Raw genomic sequence first — 19,503 nt, 5'->3', positions numbered from 1 at the left:
TTATTGCTGTAATTATTATTTTAATACAAATCAGCAACTTATCAAAACATTACCCTCAAGACGATACTCCTCTGCTACTAGACTATTGAATCAGAGTGGATGCTACCACATTTGTGTCTTACTACGTTTGTTGTTATTGATGAAAGGGCTGGAAATTACAATCAGAACACCACCAGACTGCCAATTTTGCCAATTACTGATAGCTTGCCTTTTATTCAGGGTTACTGTAAGAGTTTTAATCGAAGACATGATAAGGCCTCTTTTCCAAGATGGGGTGGACTACAAGAACAGAATGAGACACACATTATCACACGTGTCCAATGTATTGATTTCATTTGTGTTATTTAGCATATTCTTATTATAAAGGAGAGCTTTCCTGTGGTATGGGGAGGGGGCCACTCATTGGGGAGAGATATAACCAGGTAAAAATGTAAGTAACAAAACATTCAAATAACATAAAACACTTTTTTATTATAATTGTACTTGTTACAAGGGAGGACTTTGATTGGAAGGGGGACTGAAGATTCCCATCATTAGGAAATGATATGAAGTGAAAAAAAAAAAAAAAGCATTAATAAAACATTTTAAGATCATTAACTTTAAAAAAATAGAGGCTTATTACTGGATCACTATTGTGAATGGAGTCAAAATGCTGAGTCACAGACATAGGCAAATACAGATATAGGCAGATTTAGGCAAAGGTCAATAATTTTTCTAAGTGATATTCTCCCCATCTTTAAAATGGGATTTCCCTTGAATAATTTTTATGACAAGCATAAAATGTGTTCTTAATTGTGCTTTTTTCTTAACATTCATAAAAAAATCCTTCAGGATGTTTTTTTGTTTGTTTGTTTTTTTGTTTGTTTTGGGTTTTTTTTTTTTTTTTTTTTTTTTTTTTTGCATTGACATAAATAGTTTAGAATACTTAGTGGATAGATTTCAGGGACTGAAGCCAGGAAGACCTGAGTTCAAATCCAGCTTCAGACATTGTGCAAACCTCAGATACTATGTAACCCTGGGCAAGTCAATTAACCTTGCTTGCCTCAGTTTCCTTAGTTGTAAAATGGAGCTGAATAAGGAAATGACAAATCACTCCAATATCTTTGCCAAAAAAAATCTCAAAGGGGTCACCTAAATGAAAAGAATAATGAAAGACAAAGCAATATCAAGCCAACAAAATGAAAGAGTAGCTCCCATTTAGGATAATAATTCTGATAGTGTGATTTGCAAACTATCTCATTCATACCTTCTTATCCCCTTAATTAGCAACACCAATTGGATCTTCCCCAGTACTAATATCTATATTAACATCTATATTAAAACAGGAAAAAGAGAAAAGAATCTAGCAATTAGAAACAATTTCTTAATTGAGTTGGAAGAAACAACAGGTAAAGGTGGGTTTTTTACTGTAAATGTAGCCATCTGCAAAGCTTGAGGATAAATAAATGGGGTTCTCTGTGTGTCTTTTACAACAGCTGGCCCTCCTGAGCTCCAACAGAAAAGTGAATACATTTTTATTTCACAGCAAACAGCTGCAAAGAGGAATCAAATATTTTTTAAAATAAATAAAATAAACAGAAAACAATCAATGGACTGAAAAAGATTTCCCATTACATCTCCAATTAATAAAACTCTATTTCATGGGGAAATTAGAAAAATGGAGGGTGGAAAACTTTTCTACAATCCCCACAGAAAAGATGCTTAATGAGCTAACAGTTATATTGGGTCATCCATCTAATCTAGTTTTAATACTGTTCTTAAATAATGTATATATTAGCTCCCTGTTACTGAAAACATTTGTTTATTTTATTAACATGGGGCCTGGTTGAGTGCTAAGACTTTATGAAATTATTATGTAGTTCTTGGGCTCTAAATTTATTGCTTTTTCTGTTGCTCATTAGAAAATGATAAGTGATATCCATTGCCCCTTTGGAATTATTAAAGTTGTGTGGAGATTCTATTATACTGGGTACAACTTAGGAGGAATTTGGTTAAGGGTCAAGTGAATGTATTTATTATGAGGCTATTGTGTGGAAAATATTCATTGTTGTGAAATTAATTTCTATCAGTTGGTGACCCCTTCATAAATGGTCAATTGAATGTAAATTTAGTTGGGCCTTCTTTGGGATACAGAAGAGCAAATGGAAGGAAGCTTACTTTCCGAATAGGGCATAACCTCCCCTCAGGGCAAGAACGATTTTGTTCTTGTTTTCATATCCTCAGTAGCTGGGGCAGATACTTGGTACATAGAAAAAATATGGTTGTTGAACTGAAGTGGACAGCACTAGCTAAGCAACCATTTCTCCCAAAATGCAGAAGTATCAGGAAATGTGACTATATCAGTTCTAAAAAGGCATAGAGAGTGTTATGTGTTTTTTCTCTTGCAGACAGGAGTTATTTCATTTGAAATTTTTTTCTTTTTTTAAACTCCTTGGAACTGTAACACTAGGCAATAAGAACTACTATCCACAACTGGGACAAACACTGGAAAGTCATTTACTCTATCCGTATGCTGCCAAGAAGGACTAAATTTCAATCAACCCAGAAAGAGCTATATGTTCACTCTCCTTATTCATCCTGGCCTTTTTTTTTTTTTTTTAATAGAGTTGATTCTCAAACAATACACTCTGCTCTTTTAATTTAAACCTCCTTACAATGGACTCCTCAGAGTAATGTCGTTTCCTACACTCATAATTTAAGAAAATGCTAAATTTCAGTTAGACTTGTAATTTTTTTCCCCATCCAAATTCCTGGACTTTCAGATATGTGTATACAGATGTGTGGACACAAAATAAGAAACCCTAGACTGGACCCTCAAGGAAATTTTATATTTTGTATAATCAAAGATGCACTGGTATAGTCTGAAACTACTAGATTCAGTCAGGATTACCTGGGATTACCTAATAACTTTAACGTTACACTTCTATTTTCAATGGACAAAATTCAAGAAAATGTTTGGAAGAGAGAACAAAGTGAGTTCAGCTTCTGATGTGACTCACCATCCTGCTGCTCTACCCAAGATGTTACTGTCCTTTTGTACTATGCTTAAGGATTTTCAAATGGTGTTCTCATACAACTAAATGTCCCTATTGATCTTTTATAACCTAGTGAAGTAGACAAGGTAGGTATTCTTATGCCCATTTGTTAGATGAGAAAAACTGAGAATCAGAGAAGATAGGCACAGAGAAACAAAGACCAGATAGGGACCCAGGTAAAAAGCTTGAACCTCAGACTTTTTACAGCAAACCAGCTCTTTTCTCATGAAAACCTGCTTCATAAAACATTCAATATTTTGTCATCCATATAATTTGCAAGGGGCGGGGGAAGAGAGAAAGAGAATTATATATATATATATATAAATAAATAAATAAAATGCAAAACTGTGGGTAATCCAAAAATTACTTATATCAAATGCTGAAATTCCTTTTTTGAAGCAGACTTACCTCTAAAGAATATTTAAGCTAGTTTTAATATTCTGGACATACACCAATGCTGTTTTAGGAAAAGAAACTTACTCTCATGCTGAGGGACAGGGGCAAGACAACCTTGAATTAAAAATCTGTTCTAGATAATTTAAAGCTGACCATAGGGAGTTCTGTTAGTGCTTTACCTTAAATAAATCTATATTCTAAATGCCTGCTATACTGTGATTATCTGGGAACTTCATCTGGGAACACAGATGAGCTGGGAAGCAATCCACAAGAATTTACTAGGTATTATTTGCTAGGCATTGTAAAGGATGAAGGTATTGGAAAATGAAAAAAAATTTTTTTTCCTCTGGAAGGGAGTCTTTCTAGAGACAACTAACCAACCTATGTCCTTCCCCATTCTCCAGTAACCATGGTATATAACTTGAAGGGAAACATATTTTGCATTTCCCTCTCTGACCCCACTGTACCATACTTTGCAAAGGCCTATGGGAAAAGGAGAAGGATGCCTCATAAACTAAAATGTGATTAATAACTCTGTATTAACAGGAGCATAAGAGAAAAGAAGGGCTGGGAGAGGTAGTGAATAGAACGCCAGTACTGGTGGCTACAGTGATTAGAGCGCCAGTCCTGGAGTTGGGAAGACTTGAGTTCAAATTTGATCTCAAACACTTATTAGCTATGTGACCCTGGTTTGCCTCAGTTTCCTCATCTCTGAAATGAACTGGAGAAGGAAATGGCAAAACACTACAGAATGTTTGATCAAAAAAAAAAAAAAAATCACAAAGGGTGATGACATGACTGAAATGACCCAGCAACAAAGAGAAAAGAGAATGAACAACTCTGATGAACATCCTTAGACATCCATCATGTGCTCCTTATAATGACTTTCCTTCTATTTCCAAAAGAACTCCAGTTATCATTTAGGCCTTTCATCTCTAGCCCATGTTCCACACTACCTCCTTCATGGTGAGAAAAACAGATACTTGTCACAGTAAACATTTGCAAAGAGCAATCAAATATTTTAAAAATAAATAAAAAGAAAACAATCAAAGGCCTGAAAAAGATTTCCCACTACATCTCCAATTAATAAAACTCTATTTCATGGGAAAAATAGAAAAAAGGAGGGAGGAGAACATTTATTTCTGCAATTTCCACAGAAAAGATACCTAATGAGCTAACAGTTAGATTGGGTCATCCATCTAATCTAGTTTTAATACTGTTCTTAAATAATATATATATTAGCTCCCTCTTACTTCACGGGCACAGACTTAGCTCTGTGTCCTTTATTATTCAACCTTGTAATTAGATTCACCTGACAATTAGTTTGCATTGAGATGTTCCTGTTTCCATGCAAAGTCAACCTTAAGCAAAACTGTGAAGCTGTTCTTCCTTACCTATCATTGCCCTTATGATAGGAATAGGATAGGCCCTGTCTCATCTGAACTCTGAAACCCTGTCCCAGCCTGCCTTGCCCATGTTCCAAAATAACTTTCCCTTTTTCCTCCTGGTAGCCAAGTAGTGCAGCAGGACTCAGGAAGAAATGAGTGTGAATTCTGTCTCTATCACTCAATATCTGGGTTATCCTCCCTGATTAAGTCACTTACCCTTTGCCTCAGTTTCCTCCTTTGTAAAATGAGGATAATAATTGCACCTAATGGTTTGCAACCTTTAAGGTTAACTAAATAAGTAAATCAGCTGAGATCTGCTTTGACATTCCCTTGCCAGCAGCATTATTCTTCCCCTCCCCCCTAAAAAAAGAAGAAAGGAAAAAAGAAGAAATAAAGAAACCACTAACCACAGCTCTGTCAAGAGTCTGCCTGATTACCATCCGTGGGCAAACGGAAATTTTCAGTTGTTGAAGGAAGTGTCTTCGCAAAAAACAATCTGAGCTGCATGTTGAAAAGAGATACCTTATTCTGACTCATTACTTGAATCCCAAGAACTACTGATACCATTTTGGATTCCTTTAAGAACAATCTATAATGTCATTTTAACTAAATGAGAAATAACAGTAGGAGACTAACTTATAAGTAATGAAAATTCCAGATTCCACTGGTCAGGGAACCTTCCCTCTTTTTTCTTTTCTTTTCTTGAGCTGTAGAATAGCTTAATTCAAAATTGTTTCCTTCTGCCAAGTTGGCAGCTCACATTCAATTATGCTCAGGTATGCAAGTAGCATATTTCACCACCAGGAGAGATTTCATTTTTCAGGTGGCACAGAATCCTGCCCCAGCTGCTATGCATTTTGAACAAGTTCACCCATTTGCCTTCTTTGAACACTAGGCAAGAATTTTGTGACTGAGGAGCTTGGTGTCTCCACAAGAAAATCATAAATAGTTCCATCAATCCTTAACAGTCTGGACACATAGATATTCTCCCTTCAGAAATTATCTGTTATGGGTTAAGTTCTTGGTCTGTATCTGTAGCCCCATTTTAGGTGAAAAAAAAACATTCTTTCAATAAGAAAGATAAAATTATTTCATCCATGGAGAAGCAGAAAGATACTTTACGAAACTCTCATTAAAAGAATCAAAGAACGCAAAGAAATATTGTTCAAGGCTGATAGGGTAATATTTAAGTCCTCTTTACAAAGAAACCAAGTTAATCAAGCCTCAGAAGTGTGCACACTAAAAAGTTAGTACCAAATAAAAAAAATTTTTTTTTTTTTTTTTTGTACATGGCAGGGAGAAGAAGGGAAGACACAGAGAGAAACAGAGACAAAGGACCCTTGGGGCTAGTTAATGCTTTAAATGCAATGAAACAATGAAGAGGGTCACTTTGTGTATGGAAAGATATAAATAGTGAAAAATTTCCACAAATATCAGTGATGTTCTATGTTCTCCAAATTATGGCCTAATCAATAATTCTGATCATCTTTTCAGTCCTCGTTCTACCTCTATATTCTGCTTTTCTTTCTTTACCCATCATACACCAAGACCCTCCCTCTCTCCCATTTCCCTCTTTCTGACACATGAGATTCTAAGTCCTTAGGACAGCATGGGTGAGAATGAATCAAAAGGAGAAAAACCAAAGGAAGTTATCATTCTTAGGGTGTAATCCATAAGAGCTCATCTGCAAAACTCTTTCATCATAAACATCACCTTAATCTCAATAGGAATGTGCAAATTACACAAAAAAATACTTATCACAACTATTTCACAACTATTTCATATCACAACTATTTCATGCACCTGGATAAGTCCCTTGGGGAAATTCCCAAAGAGATACATTTAATAAAGAATATTTTTCTATTTTGTTATAAAGACATGAAAAATATAAAGACACTGAGGAAGTGTGGTTCAGTGGAATATTTAGGACTGTTGACTGTCACAGTTCTATGACTCTATCTGTATGGCCATTTTAGATACAGTAATTAGTATGTGCCCCTGTTTCTCTAACTGTAGGGAATAACTTATCATTCAGCTTTCTAGGAAAGGAAGGAAAATTAATGAGCTACCTAAGACTATATAGTATAAGAGGTATGAGAAAGCTAAAAGAAAAAAAAACTATAACTACAAATTCATGTATACATTAAATACTACTTTTACTTATTTGTTTAAAGTTTTCCTTTACATGATTAAGCAGATGGCATTATTCATGGAAGTATAAATATTGTACAATGATGCATCCTTCTGTATACAAAGTGTAAAGTACTGCTTAAGCAAAATAAAACTATCAAAAGTGTGAGAAATCTATCCAACAACAAAATATTTTCTGTTCTTTGCATCCTCAAAACATTTGTGGAGAAAGAAAAATGGTATTTTATCTTCAAGACTATTAGACCAAAAGGTTATTTGGATAGTGAGGCTATTTTTCTAGTTGCTGCCAGCATTTGAAAAGGTCCTTAACAATCTAAAAAATGTGAACCATGAGAAATTTTTGCAGGAAAAAAAAAAAAATCAACATTTAAAAGGTTCAGATAGTATGGAAAATCCATTCTTCTTTAAAAGGAAAAAGATGAGAAATCAGGATCCTTAAATAACACCTATTTACCAACAATTTATCCATAAGCTTAGGTGCAGCTTTCCCTTAAGCATTAAATAAATGGGAGGATTTAAATGCTATGAGAGGGAAGCAAGTCAAATCAACAATCCTTCATTCAGCACCTATTATGCACCAGATACTGTGCAAAGAATTGAAGGTAGAGTAGATTTTTCAAGGAAGGAAAATAAACAACATAACACCATGACACACAGGCCCTCATTTATAGTGATTTCCGAAAATCCGAAAATTGAATCACCCAAAATTTCTTTTCCAGTAGAAAATTAAATAGCAACTTTAAAAATTTACAGAGGACCATCCTATTTTCTCAAAACCCAGCATGATATTAAAACTCAGGGTTGATGGAAGCCCTGTTAGAAGAATCACACTCAAGAACCATAGGTACATAGAATAATCTTGTTTAATAATTTGATAACTGTACGATTGGTTTCCATTGTAATCCTATGTAATCCATTGTATTTTGTGCATTTAAAAACACTCTTCTAAGAAAACTACTGTAGGTTTCATTAGACTGTGCAGACCCACCCCTTCAAAAAAAATTAGAAATGAATATCTATTTTGTACATTTTTTTCCATAATATCATCTTTGCTTAGCTGTGAATTTTAGTAGCTGAAAGTTTGGAATGGAAGGGGATAGTTCCCGAGGGATATAGAATAAGAAAGACTAGGTCTTCACAATTCCATATTTTTTAAAATATACTTTTAAATATTTCCTTGCTGCAAACCAAAACATCTACCACCCAAAGGGTTCAGAAAAAAGGATATATTTCCTTTGATCTCTTCTGTGCACAAAAATACAATATAGTTTTGTGTTTTCCAAACACAAATCTCAGGAAAAAAAAAAAAACTGGGACAAATACCAGAGGAAAGAGATGATAGGTTTATAAAATGTTCCAACAACAATTCTTACAAAAGAGATGATCATTTCCTATCTCTATTTCAAATATTGTTTGATAACACACAACACCAAGATGACTGATAACTGCCTAGACTTGAATAATAATAATGATGATACAGGACACTTATACAGTACTTTAAAGTTTGCGAAGCACTTTACATGGTTCATTCTCTTGAAAATCTCCAGATAAAAATGAAGCGATTTTGGAGTTGAAAACCAGAGAGGGAAATGACAATATCTAAGCTGCTTGCATCACCAAGTTTTCAATTTATGTGCTCTAGAAGGGCCCAAACATTCTGACAACCTCTGTTTTCACGCCATCCAACACGAAGCCCTATCAGGATTTAGGAAACAAAGTATAATCATCTGCACCTCGAAAAATTCACTCCCTTTGATCTTTTTTCCTCCCACTTATCTTATCCTTTTACTACAGTGGACTTTGGGAAGAGCCTGCCCCCTTCTGGCCTCATTGGGTTCACTGGGTGAAGGGTAAGTTTAGGGTAGGGTACAGATATTGGAAGGGGGTCCCAGAGACTTAGAACCCTAGCAGTAATTCCAAATTGTAATGTTTGAAACCCAGAAAAGAAATAAAATTATCAAAATGGGAGAACACATACATCCACACACATACACACATACAGCTGCATGCAGTATAAGGGGAAGCATAGTAGAGGACCAAACTAACTAAATAAATAAATGCAACCCCAAAGACAAGAAGCAAAATGGAAAACAATCTCAAGAAAGAAAAAGATAACTGGATGTGGGAAAATTACTAAAGCTGAAATTCAGAAAAGCAAAAGGTAGCAACAGGCCTTAGTGTTTCTGGATGCAAAAGAAGAAACTTCTTGCACTTTACCAAGGTGAGAGCATCAGAGAACCAAGGAAGAGGGAAAAATCTTTCCAGTGCAAAGATTTCTCCATCTTTCTCCAGGTGAGACATTAAGATAATTAAGTGAATAAGCACAGGTGTGTGATGAAAGGTAGAACTCAGCAAAGAGCCAGTCATCTTAATCACTTTTTTCAATTATTCCCTTTTTCTTCTCCCCTGGGGCTTCTCCTTATCCCCCAAACTCTAAGATCTGATAATGAAATGCAGAATCAGATTGGAAGCAGTGCTATTCCCAACCAGTCAGTGAAGCTTCATTCCTCTAGACTAAAATCCCACCTTCTGCAAGAAATCTTTCCAAGTCCTCCTTAATCTTAGTGTCTTCCCTCTGAGAAGACCCCCAATTTATCCTTTATCTCATTAGCACATAAATGACTAAATGTTATCTCCATTTAGATTGTGAGCTTGTAGAGACCAGAGTGCCCCCACCAACTTTTCTTTGTATCTCTACTGCTTAACACAGTGCCTGGCACATGTAGTAGTATGGGCTTAACAAATGCTTGTTGACTGACCACTATACCTTAATTTCTTCCCTACTACTTTATTGTTTAAAGGAATATCTAAGTGCATCCCTACATGAACACACTACCAAAAACTGGCTCCAGAAAAGTAGAGGCTTAATTAAGCCTTTTTACTAAAAACAAGGGAAGGGGAGTAGCTATGATTTATTTATTGTTCTTTATCATCAGGATTCCCAGTTTATTCTTCCTAAAAATAAATAATTTGCTAACACAGAGACAAATGGCGAATGTGAAATGCCAGCACATCCTGTGTTGGGGCTGCTCAGCACTGAGACAGAGTGGGCTTTAGGTTGATATAGATCTTCACTGACTTTAAAGGAAGTTTAACAGCTCTTGAAAACACACATGTATATAGGAATATAGATGTATATATGTATATGTGCGTGAATATATGTATATGTATATGCACATATATATATTCAAAGGTGACAATTATGTATCAAATTAGAGACTCTAATAAAAAGAATAGTGCCAGTTTTCTCATTGGTCTCCTATGTCCTTTGGATTTCCCCAGAGAGAACGTGAATTTTTACGAAAGACTAGCACGGGGAACGAGAAAGGACCTAGTCACAGAGGCACAATACTATGCATAGAAATTCAGAGGCAGTACCCACAGGAGCACACATAGACACTCTGACACACTCAAACTCAAGAGATGCAGCTGTCTCAGGGCAATCCATTCTGCAGGTGAAAACTCTAGTCTAGCTCATGAACAGGCTAGACCCTTCAGTCAGGGGACTAAAAGGCTGTGGAAACACCCAAGGATGGAGGAGAGTAAGGGGCATAGCAAGGCACAGACGTGGCCAATCAGCTCAAGTCCCAGTCCGTGCCCAAGGTACTTCTTGGATTTGCAAAAGAAACGGCTCACAGTTCTGCCATCTACAGCAGCCCTAGAGGACAATGGCAAGGGGTATCTACGCAGACCCGAATGTCCATTGGGAGAGCAGAAGCCAAAAATACTCAAGATAGGAACAAAACAGGACACGTCTAGAGGCCATGACACCAGGAGAGCCAGAAGCAAAGCGACAGAGATTCACATCGGACAGAGACAAAGAAGCAGGGGAAGAGTCAGGGACTCAGACAGATATAGACGGGATGCGGAGAAAAATTCAGGAACGGGGTGAACAGAGTTCTATATAGAAAGACAACAGAAGGCACAGGGAGAAACGAACACACAAGGACCGAGAGAAACGGACAACTGAGAAAAAAGAGGCAGAAACATAACGAGGGAAAACTGGAAAGCAAGGGAGGCTGGAGTACCACCTCGGTAAACCAGCTCTATCCTGACCCCATCACTCAAAAAATTGTCACAGCCTTTCAGTCTGAAGATGAATCCCCTCTTCCCCCACACCAAACCTCCCCGAGGTCACACCAGTCTCGGGTGGCTGCAACAGGATCCTCGCTACCTCTTCAAAGTAAAAACATACCCATACACAGCCGCCACACCCCCAACCCGCGGACCCGTGGGCAGCCAAACCAGCAGACCTTCAAGCTCCGGTTGTTTCTACTGGGACTGGGGACACCAACTAGTCCCTGTCCCCAGCCCCTTTTCTAGTCTCCGCTCCAACATTTTCCCCATTCCGCCTGTCCTGTACCTTCCCTTCTCCACACCTCCCTCTCTCTGTCTCTGTCTCTCTCTCTCTCTCTCTCTCTCTCTCTCTCTCTCTCTCTCTCTCTCTCTCTCTCTCTCTCTCTCTCTCTCTCTCTCTCTCTCTCTCTCTCTCTCTCTCTCTCTCTCTCACACACACACACACACACACACACACACACACACACACACACACACACACACACACACACACACACACACACGCCGTCCCCTTCCCCTCTCCTGCTCTCCCTCCTGCGCAGGGCTGAGCTCCCCAGTTCCCAGGAAGGGGAGAAAGAGAGGGGACTGTGTCAGACGCTGCAGGCAGGCTCAGGAGAGCAGGGTCACGGCTCCTGGGGATAGCTAGCGTGCTCCCTCCTTCCCATCGCCTTTCCCCGGCGCCGCGCGCATACAGCCGGCCCCGGTCCGGCGGGGTTCAGCCGGCTGAAGGAGCTGTCTTACCAGAGCCTGGCCCGGCAGCTGCGCGGCGCCCGCAGCAGGTCCCCCCCGGTGGGGCGGATGCTGCGGCCGGTGCTCGCCGTGGCCCCCGCCGCCAGCGCCTCCTCGCTCCCGCGGCAGCCTGTCCCCCAGCGGCTGGGGGCCCCTTCCTCCTCCTCCAACTGCAGCCCGAGACTCCGGGGGTAGGTCCCGGCGCTCCCGGCGCGGCGCCGGCGGCGGCTCTCCAGCAGCGTGCTGCTCTCCACCTCGGTGGTCTCCGGCCCCGGAGTCCAGGCTGCTGAAATTCCACACGATGAGGGTCTGCAGCAGCAGCACGGTGAGCGCGGCGATGAGCGCCGAATGCGAGCGCCGAGCCAGCCTCCGGGCGCACAGCGCAGCCACCATCTTCACCGTGGCGGCGGCGGCGGCGGCGGCTGCTGGGGCTGGAGCTGGAGCTGCCGCCGCCGCTGCTGCTGTTGCTTCTGCTGCCGCCGCCGCGGCGGTTACCGCTGCCGCCTCTGCTGCCTCTGCTGCCACGGGCTCTTGCCTCCTTTCCAGGGCACTGTGCTCACCAGCCCAGAGTCCTTCCTCCTCTCCCCCTCCTGCCCGACCTCCTTGAGGCTCCCTTCAGCCTCTGCCGCCGGCAGCCGCCGCCGCCTCCTCTTTCTGCTGCTGCTGCTCCTCCTCCTCCTTCTCCTCCTCCTCCTCCACAACCGCCGCGGCGCGGAGTTTTCAGACGGGCAGGGACCCAGACGTCACCAGGAGGAGGAGAAGGGAGGGGAGTGGTGGTGGGGAGCGGGAAGGCCTGGCCAAGAGAGGGGGAGAGAAGGAGGTGTGCATATGTATGTATGCACGCATGGATGTATGTATGTGCACGCGCGTGTAAGCACGCGCGCCCACCCCGGGATTGGGAGCGGGGGAGGGGGAAGGGGAGTTGGGGGAAATGGGCAGGAGGGGAAATGGGATGAAGGTGGTGTTGGGGCGGGGGATGGAGAGAGGAACCTGGGTGTAGAGGGATGGGCCATGGGGCGGGACAGAGGGAGGGGAGAAAAAGGAGAAGAAGAGAGGGGAAATAAAAATGAAGGAGATTCAACACGCCCCCACCCACCCCTTTACTCTAGATGGATAGATTGAGGAAAGGAAAAAGAAAGGGGGAAATCCCTGACAGATGGGGAAGGGATTGAAGAAGGAGAGGGAAGCTGGGATGCTGAGGGCTTAATGGCAGTTATGTAGAAAAAGTGAAGAATGAAGGTCAGAGAGAGTGGAACATAAACAACCTTGTTCATAGTGGGAAGATGAGAGTTATAAGGAGTGGCTAGGGCTTAATTGACAAGGATATTTAGTAAAAGCCAACAAAATGCTGTGGGGCATGAGAAATGAGAGAATGTTCATAGGAATAATGGGGGAGGGGAAGAGAGAGAGACAGACAGAGACAGAGAATCCATAGATAGATATAGCTATACTTAGACACCCACACAATCCCAAATCAATGTCTCAAAATTCAGAAGGAGGAAAGGGAAAAAATAAGTTTTGTGACTAAACTCTAATAGAGTTCTTTAATCATGTGACTTATAGACTATAAAACATGAGGTGTTATATACCTTGATGCACAGAACTTGGCATTAGATTTTATCTGTACCCTAGAGGCTACAATTTAAGTTACGGGCAATTTAGCTACTAAATTAAGACTTTTCTGGAAAAAAATCAACTCGCCTGGACGGTCAACATGCACAGTTTATGATATTCACAATTCAGGGCTGACAGCTGAAAATTCAGTCCATCTGTCTTGTAGCCTGCCCTTTGCCTAAAGATTCAAAGTATTGTGGGATCAAGGATCTAGAAACTGGAAAAGACTTGAAGAACCCTGGTTCAACTCTCTCATTTTCCATATGAGGAAACTGAGGCCCAGGGAAGTTAAATGATTTCTCAGTCACACTTTGTGAGCAATAAAAATTCTTCATTATCCTACTTCTGCCACCCAATAAATATCTGCTTTTGAATAAGTTACTTCACTTTTCTGGGTCTAAAATTCTAAATGTGTAAAAAACAAGGTGGGGGGGTTAGAAATAGACTAGATGATCACTTATCATCTTTTTTCCCCCCACTAATCATCTTTTAAGTAACTGGAAGGGGTCATTCCTCGCCTGTTACATTAAGTAGCTTAACTAAGCTCATAAGGTTGTAAATAGCAGTCATAAATTGAACCCATGTCCTCTGATTCCTGGAGCTAATCAACTTTTCCACATCCATTCCAATTTAATCTATTTCCCACATCACCTGATCAAGTATTTTCCACACAATGAGCACTGAATAAACCTTAGGGAAATGTATTTTATAAAAGAAAGTTCCTAAATAGAGCTTGAATGCTAGATATGAAAAGGTATAAGTAGATTTCAAATCTGGAATAAATTTGATCTCCTAATTCTTGTTCTAACCGAGACAAACCTAATAGCATCAGGGAGTTATCACTAAGTTAGTTTATTTTTCCTCTTCATTACATCTTTTAAAGAAAAAAAGGAGTGAAGAGGATGGAGTACTTATTAAATATTTAGATATCCAGAGGAGAAGTAAGCAAGGACTAGAAGATACATCTTTTTATTCACTGTATCTAGAGGTGTAACATAGTAGCTGCTATGGATTCGGAGGCACTTCTAACCTGTGTCTTACCAGTGTTATACATTACCTTCAATCTACTTTCCCCTGGAAGTTTTCACTTTGCAAACTGATATAAAATATTGCCAACCCTAACACTGACTGGAAAGGAACTTTTAAGACATATTCACATCCCATCTTTAGTTCTAACTAGACTGTTGCATCTTTTTGTGCAAGATGGCACTGTCAACTCCGCAAATAGTAATGTGAGACTATTGTCTTCCATAGCACAAATTAATCCATCTCTTAAGAACTATCCTTGATTCTGCTTTTTATCAGATGACAGGATTAAAAGGTGAGTCCCTAAAAGGATATATATATTTCTCGTATCTGTGGCAAGAAAGAAATCTAATAGCAGATTAAAAATAGCATAACCAGAGTATTTAACTTACATATGATAAAGTTAGAGAGGCAGCATAGTGTAACAGAGACAGCTGGTCTTAAAACCAGCACAACCCGAGCTTGAGTCTGGACTCTGTAACCAGGAAAGTCTGATAATCTTTTAGTGCTCCAGCCAATTTTCTAAAAACCAAAACTGCACATAATCCACTAAGTTACTTTAGCATAGGAAGTTTCATGCCTTGGAGTTCCTTGAGCCCATGAAGCCCAGTCCCAGTCCTTATTCCTTTGATACAATTAAATATAAGAAATATGATGGGGAGAAATACTTGATCTGTTGGACTAGCACCCCTGCCATGGAGTTCTGGCTCATGGCACATGTTCTGGCTCCTGATTTAAGGATATTCATGATCAATGACTACTGATTAGTTCCTGCATTAAGGGTCAGAGCATGTTCCTTTATGGGAAGTGTCACATGTTCATAACAAATAAACAAAAGGATAGCATTCAATATCACCTAGTCAAACCCCTTTCCTCTCTATAAAATACATCTAAGGCACTAGGGAGAAATGAAGGATTGGAAATTCCATCCAAAAAGGAAAGAGATGTTTTGATTTGCTTAGTATTTAGGTGAATTTCTTCACTGACCAGATAACTCTATTGGTAGAAGAAACAAGATTTTACCATTTCCACAAACCCTGGGGCTTCATGATCTCTTATCATCCCTTAGAATCCACTCTCTCTCCTCTCCTCACTCCCCAAGTTAAAGGTTTTAAAGTATAGTAGAAATATTAATTCCCTTAGCTTTTGGAATTATTAAAAAGTGTGATTTAGTTATCATGTTTGAGGAGAGAGTTATTATGTTTACAAATTCCAACAATGTAAAGGTTCTTCTAAATTGCCAGTGGGAAGACAAGAGCATGTTACTGGACATGTTACTAAAACTCCCTGACTAGAATGTAGGGCTCATGTTGGGAGAGCAGTGAGAAATAAGGTTGAATAAGTAGGATGGAACCATATTTTGAAGGACTAGGTAGTCAAATTTAGATCAACAACAAAGGGATTCACTGAAGATTTTTGATTCAGTGAGTGAAATAGTTATATTTAAAGAATATTGATCGAACACTAGTATTCCATATCTAGAAGAAGGGAAGGCCTAGAGGCTGGGAAGCTAAATGAAAGTCAAGTTTCACTTTCTTCATTATTAAAATAATGAGGCTGGACTAGATGAATTCTAAGGTCCCTTTTTACCCTAGCATTCTATCATTTTTTGTGTCTCTTCTCAAAGTGGTTATCTTTCTTTAAATATTCATATATGTAGTGGTTCCCACCATGTCAGATTTAGTCTGGAGAGAAAGGATGGAATATGAAGAGATTCTGATGAATAATCATTTGTGTGCGATTCTTCCTATTGAATGTGAGCTTTATGGTCTTTTTTTCTTTTTCTTTTTTTCCCCTTTCTCTTTCCCTTTCCCTTTTTTTCTTCTTCCTCCCTCCATTTTTATTTTGTTCTTTGTTTCATTCTCTTGTTTCTTTCTCTTTTCTTTATCTCTACTATTATTTCATGTTTTCTTTTTTCTCTTCTTTCTTCCTCCTTCCATTCTTTCTTTTCTCTTTCTTTGTATTATATTTTTCTTTCTTTTTTCCTTCTTTATTCCTTTCTCTTCTTCTTCTTTTCTTCCTTTTCCTTCTTCTCCCTGTCTTCTCAGTCTCTCTACCTCTCATTCTCTCTCTATTTTGCTCTTTTCTTGGAATTTCCAGTACTTGGCATAATGGACGATAGAGTTTGCTTCCTCAAATGGTAATAAGTAGGACATGGGGCTTGGAAAGAGAGAATGAAGGAGTTTGTTACTGCCAATGTCCCGAATAGCTTGGCATAGTCTTGATTCTGAGACTGAATGAACTTCAAGCTTGCCATTAACCTCAGTTAAAGACATAAGCAAAGATTGATAATCATGGGCCTATGTCATTTTTTGTTTATTACTATATACCATAAATTAACCTCAACTTTACTCCAAACCTAAAATAGGTTTGTTCATAAACCATGCAACTCCCCCCTCCCTCCAATTTTCAATTTGGCCACAGAATTGAAATCTGAGAAGAGAGCCATCTAGTTTCAGAAATCAACCTGAATGTGGAAGAAAAGGAGGGAGGGAAGGTTTAGGAATCCTTATCAACACCTGGCCTTTTCTCAAACAATAATGTATGACCAAATAGGCAACAGCTTAACACTGAGCTAAATCCAAATAGAAGTTAAGATAATCAGTTTAGAACTAGGAAAAATCTCAAGATTACCTAGTCCAGCCCCCTCACATTACAGATGAGGAAACTGAGATCCAGAGAATTTAAGTAAATGAGTCTCCAAAGTTCTAATTAATAGGTATATAATGGCAGAGCCAGACTTGGAACCTATTTCTTCTGTCTTGAGAAACTGTGTCTTTTTCCATTCCATCAAACAGAATTAAGAAATTCCCTGAGCCACCTGAAGGCAGGGGGTTAAGCTGTAAATCCAGGGCTCTGGAACATTAAAAAAAAAAAAAAAAATCAATTTTAAGCAGAATATAGGTCTCTATTCTTTTCCTGTTGCCTCATCTAGCAGCAGAGGGAGCTCCAGGTAACAAATGATTTTCTTCTCAGTGTTCTTTTCCACATAAAAAGACCTGAAGATATCTGTGAAAAAGAGGCGCAAAGGAGTCAATTAACCAACTTTCATCAGACCCAGAGGGAAACACAATCATGACAAAAAATAACCTATTAACTTCTGTAGGGTCTCATATCAAAGGTCTTTATTGCCATAAGCCTGGAGGAAAAGGACATGTGAGGGATGGGGAGGGGAAGGGGAGAAGGAAGGCTGTGGAATTTGTCTATGTTGATGTTTTCAAGTTAATCCAACTCAAACCCACAGTCCTTAAGTGAGTTCAGAAGCCTCCTACAAAACCCATTCTTCAGTCCAAAGAGCTGTCTTTAAAAGAGACTTTGATTTTAATTGTAGAATTGTTTTTACATTTTTTGGATTAAGTTTCTATTGTTGATTCCTATGAATCAATCAGGGACTGGGCCTGTGATTTCAACTCCCTCTCTCAATGCAAATTCCTACCTCTGTAACATATACTCAGGTAATTGCTTGGGGACACTCTTTAAGGCTCTGAATTTCAAACTTGTAGTTTGTGGCCATCACAAGGCAGCAAAACTAGCCAAACCAGATTCAAATATAATTAGGAAATGTTTAACAAAATAAATAAAAATATAATGCAACATTGATAATGTTATTTTATAGTTATCAAAGTCAGAGTTTGTTTCTATGTGAGGTTGATATCACTAGCTTACAGTCCTGGAAAGTTAAGGGCTTTGCCCAGGGACAGATAGCCAAGTCAGAGGTTTGACTTGAAAACTTTTCTGATTTTAAGGCCAACTCTCTATCCAGGATGGCTTCTTCTCTCTATAGCAGCTATAAAATCATTATAACCTGAACTATGTTTTTATTCTATAACCTTCAGGTATTCAAAAACTATAATCATTTTTTTTTTTTTTTTGAGACTTTGAGGTTACCTTCTGAGATGATTGGAAACACCCTGAGGGGCTTAAAAGCCAGAGATTACCACTCATTAAGATTAAAAGCTATCCAGGACCGCTTTCCCTTCTCTCAAGAAGGCGGAAAACCGCTTTCCCTTCTCCCCCACAAAAGGAACCAAAGGAAAAAAAGGGGGAGGAGGGACCGCAGAGAAAGAAGAACAAAAAGGAGCATGCCGCTTGAAAATGTCTTGAAAAAGTCTCGAAAGCATTGTGGTCGGAACCCAGTTCTGGTCCCAGGTTTCTGTAAATACTCCAGGTCTACAATGTATTCTCTGAGAGTCGCGTACAAGGGGAAATGTTGCACCAAAAACTCAGATTGAAAGGAAAAAGAGAAGGTGCTAGCTATTATCTCAAAGCCTTGGTATTATCTCAAAAGTGGTGATAAGAATGGAGGAATCTGTATGGTAAAGATTTGGAAAATGCCTAGCTATTACCCTACTGAGAATGTGCCTAGAAAGCTGCTAAGTCCTGGCAAAGAACTCTTCAGCCAGCATGTGGGGAATCTTCAAGCCAGCATTACCCCAACACGGTTCTGATCATGCTCACTGGCTCCCACAGGTTTTCCTGAAGCAGCTGGCTAATGGCTTGCTACTGGTGACAGAACCTCTAACCATCAATCATGTTCCTCCGTGAAGGACCATCGAAATTTTGTCATTGATAACTTCTACCAAAGTTACCTTTCCGATGTAAAAATTCCGAATCCTCTTACTAATAAGCTACTTCAAGAAAAAGATTCGCAGCCTCGACACCAAGGAGGGATTTTTCACACAACAAAAGAGGAACATGAAATTATGAAGCAGTGCAAACCTGATGAGAAAACAGTGGACTCTCTGATCCTGCCTTAAATCAAGAAAATTCCTCAGATCTTTGGCTAAATGTGTGTTTTGTGCATATATGACTGGATATGAATACATGAGACATTAGTGTTATATGTATATGTGTATGTAAGTATATGTATGTGACTGGATAAATATGTAAATACTTATTTATAGGTTAGGGTATTATAGATAGACATATATAAACTAGACATGTATTATATATTTATATATATATAGATTATATGTATATGTAGATTGGATATATGTATGTGACTTGATATAAGTGATACTGGATATTTATCTGTGCATATATAGAATATATATGTAAGGCTAGGTATATATGTATAGTAATGTATT

The 19,503-nt window shown here is 39.1% G+C and overlaps 1 protein-coding gene and 1 pseudogene across 1 annotated transcript in view; one reads left to right on the top strand and one right to left on the bottom strand.

Annotated features, from left to right (window-relative positions):
- XYLT1 (xylosyltransferase 1) overlaps window positions 1–12,439 on the bottom strand; it is a 406,252-nt gene extending 393,813 nt beyond the window's left edge. The window contains exon 1 of the mRNA XM_074280891.1: window positions 11,789–12,439. Coding sequence (XP_074136992.1) covers window positions 11,789–12,169 — 381 coding nt within the window. The 5' untranslated portion in view covers window positions 12,170–12,439. The remainder of the gene's footprint in view (window positions 1–11,788) is intronic.
- A 5,977-nt stretch (window positions 12,440–18,416) lies between these two features.
- LOC141550488 (large ribosomal subunit protein eL6 pseudogene) lies at window positions 18,417–19,203 on the top strand (annotated as a pseudogene).
- Window positions 19,204–19,503: the final 300 nt, after the last annotated feature.

Source organism: Sminthopsis crassicaudata, chromosome 1, assembly GCF_048593235.1.
Source record: "Sminthopsis crassicaudata isolate SCR6 chromosome 1, ASM4859323v1, whole genome shotgun sequence".
NCBI classification, from domain to species: Eukaryota; Metazoa; Chordata; class Mammalia; order Dasyuromorphia; family Dasyuridae; genus Sminthopsis; species Sminthopsis crassicaudata.
Note: the sequence above shows the minus strand (reverse complement) of the source record. Positions and strands in the feature narration are given on the sequence as shown.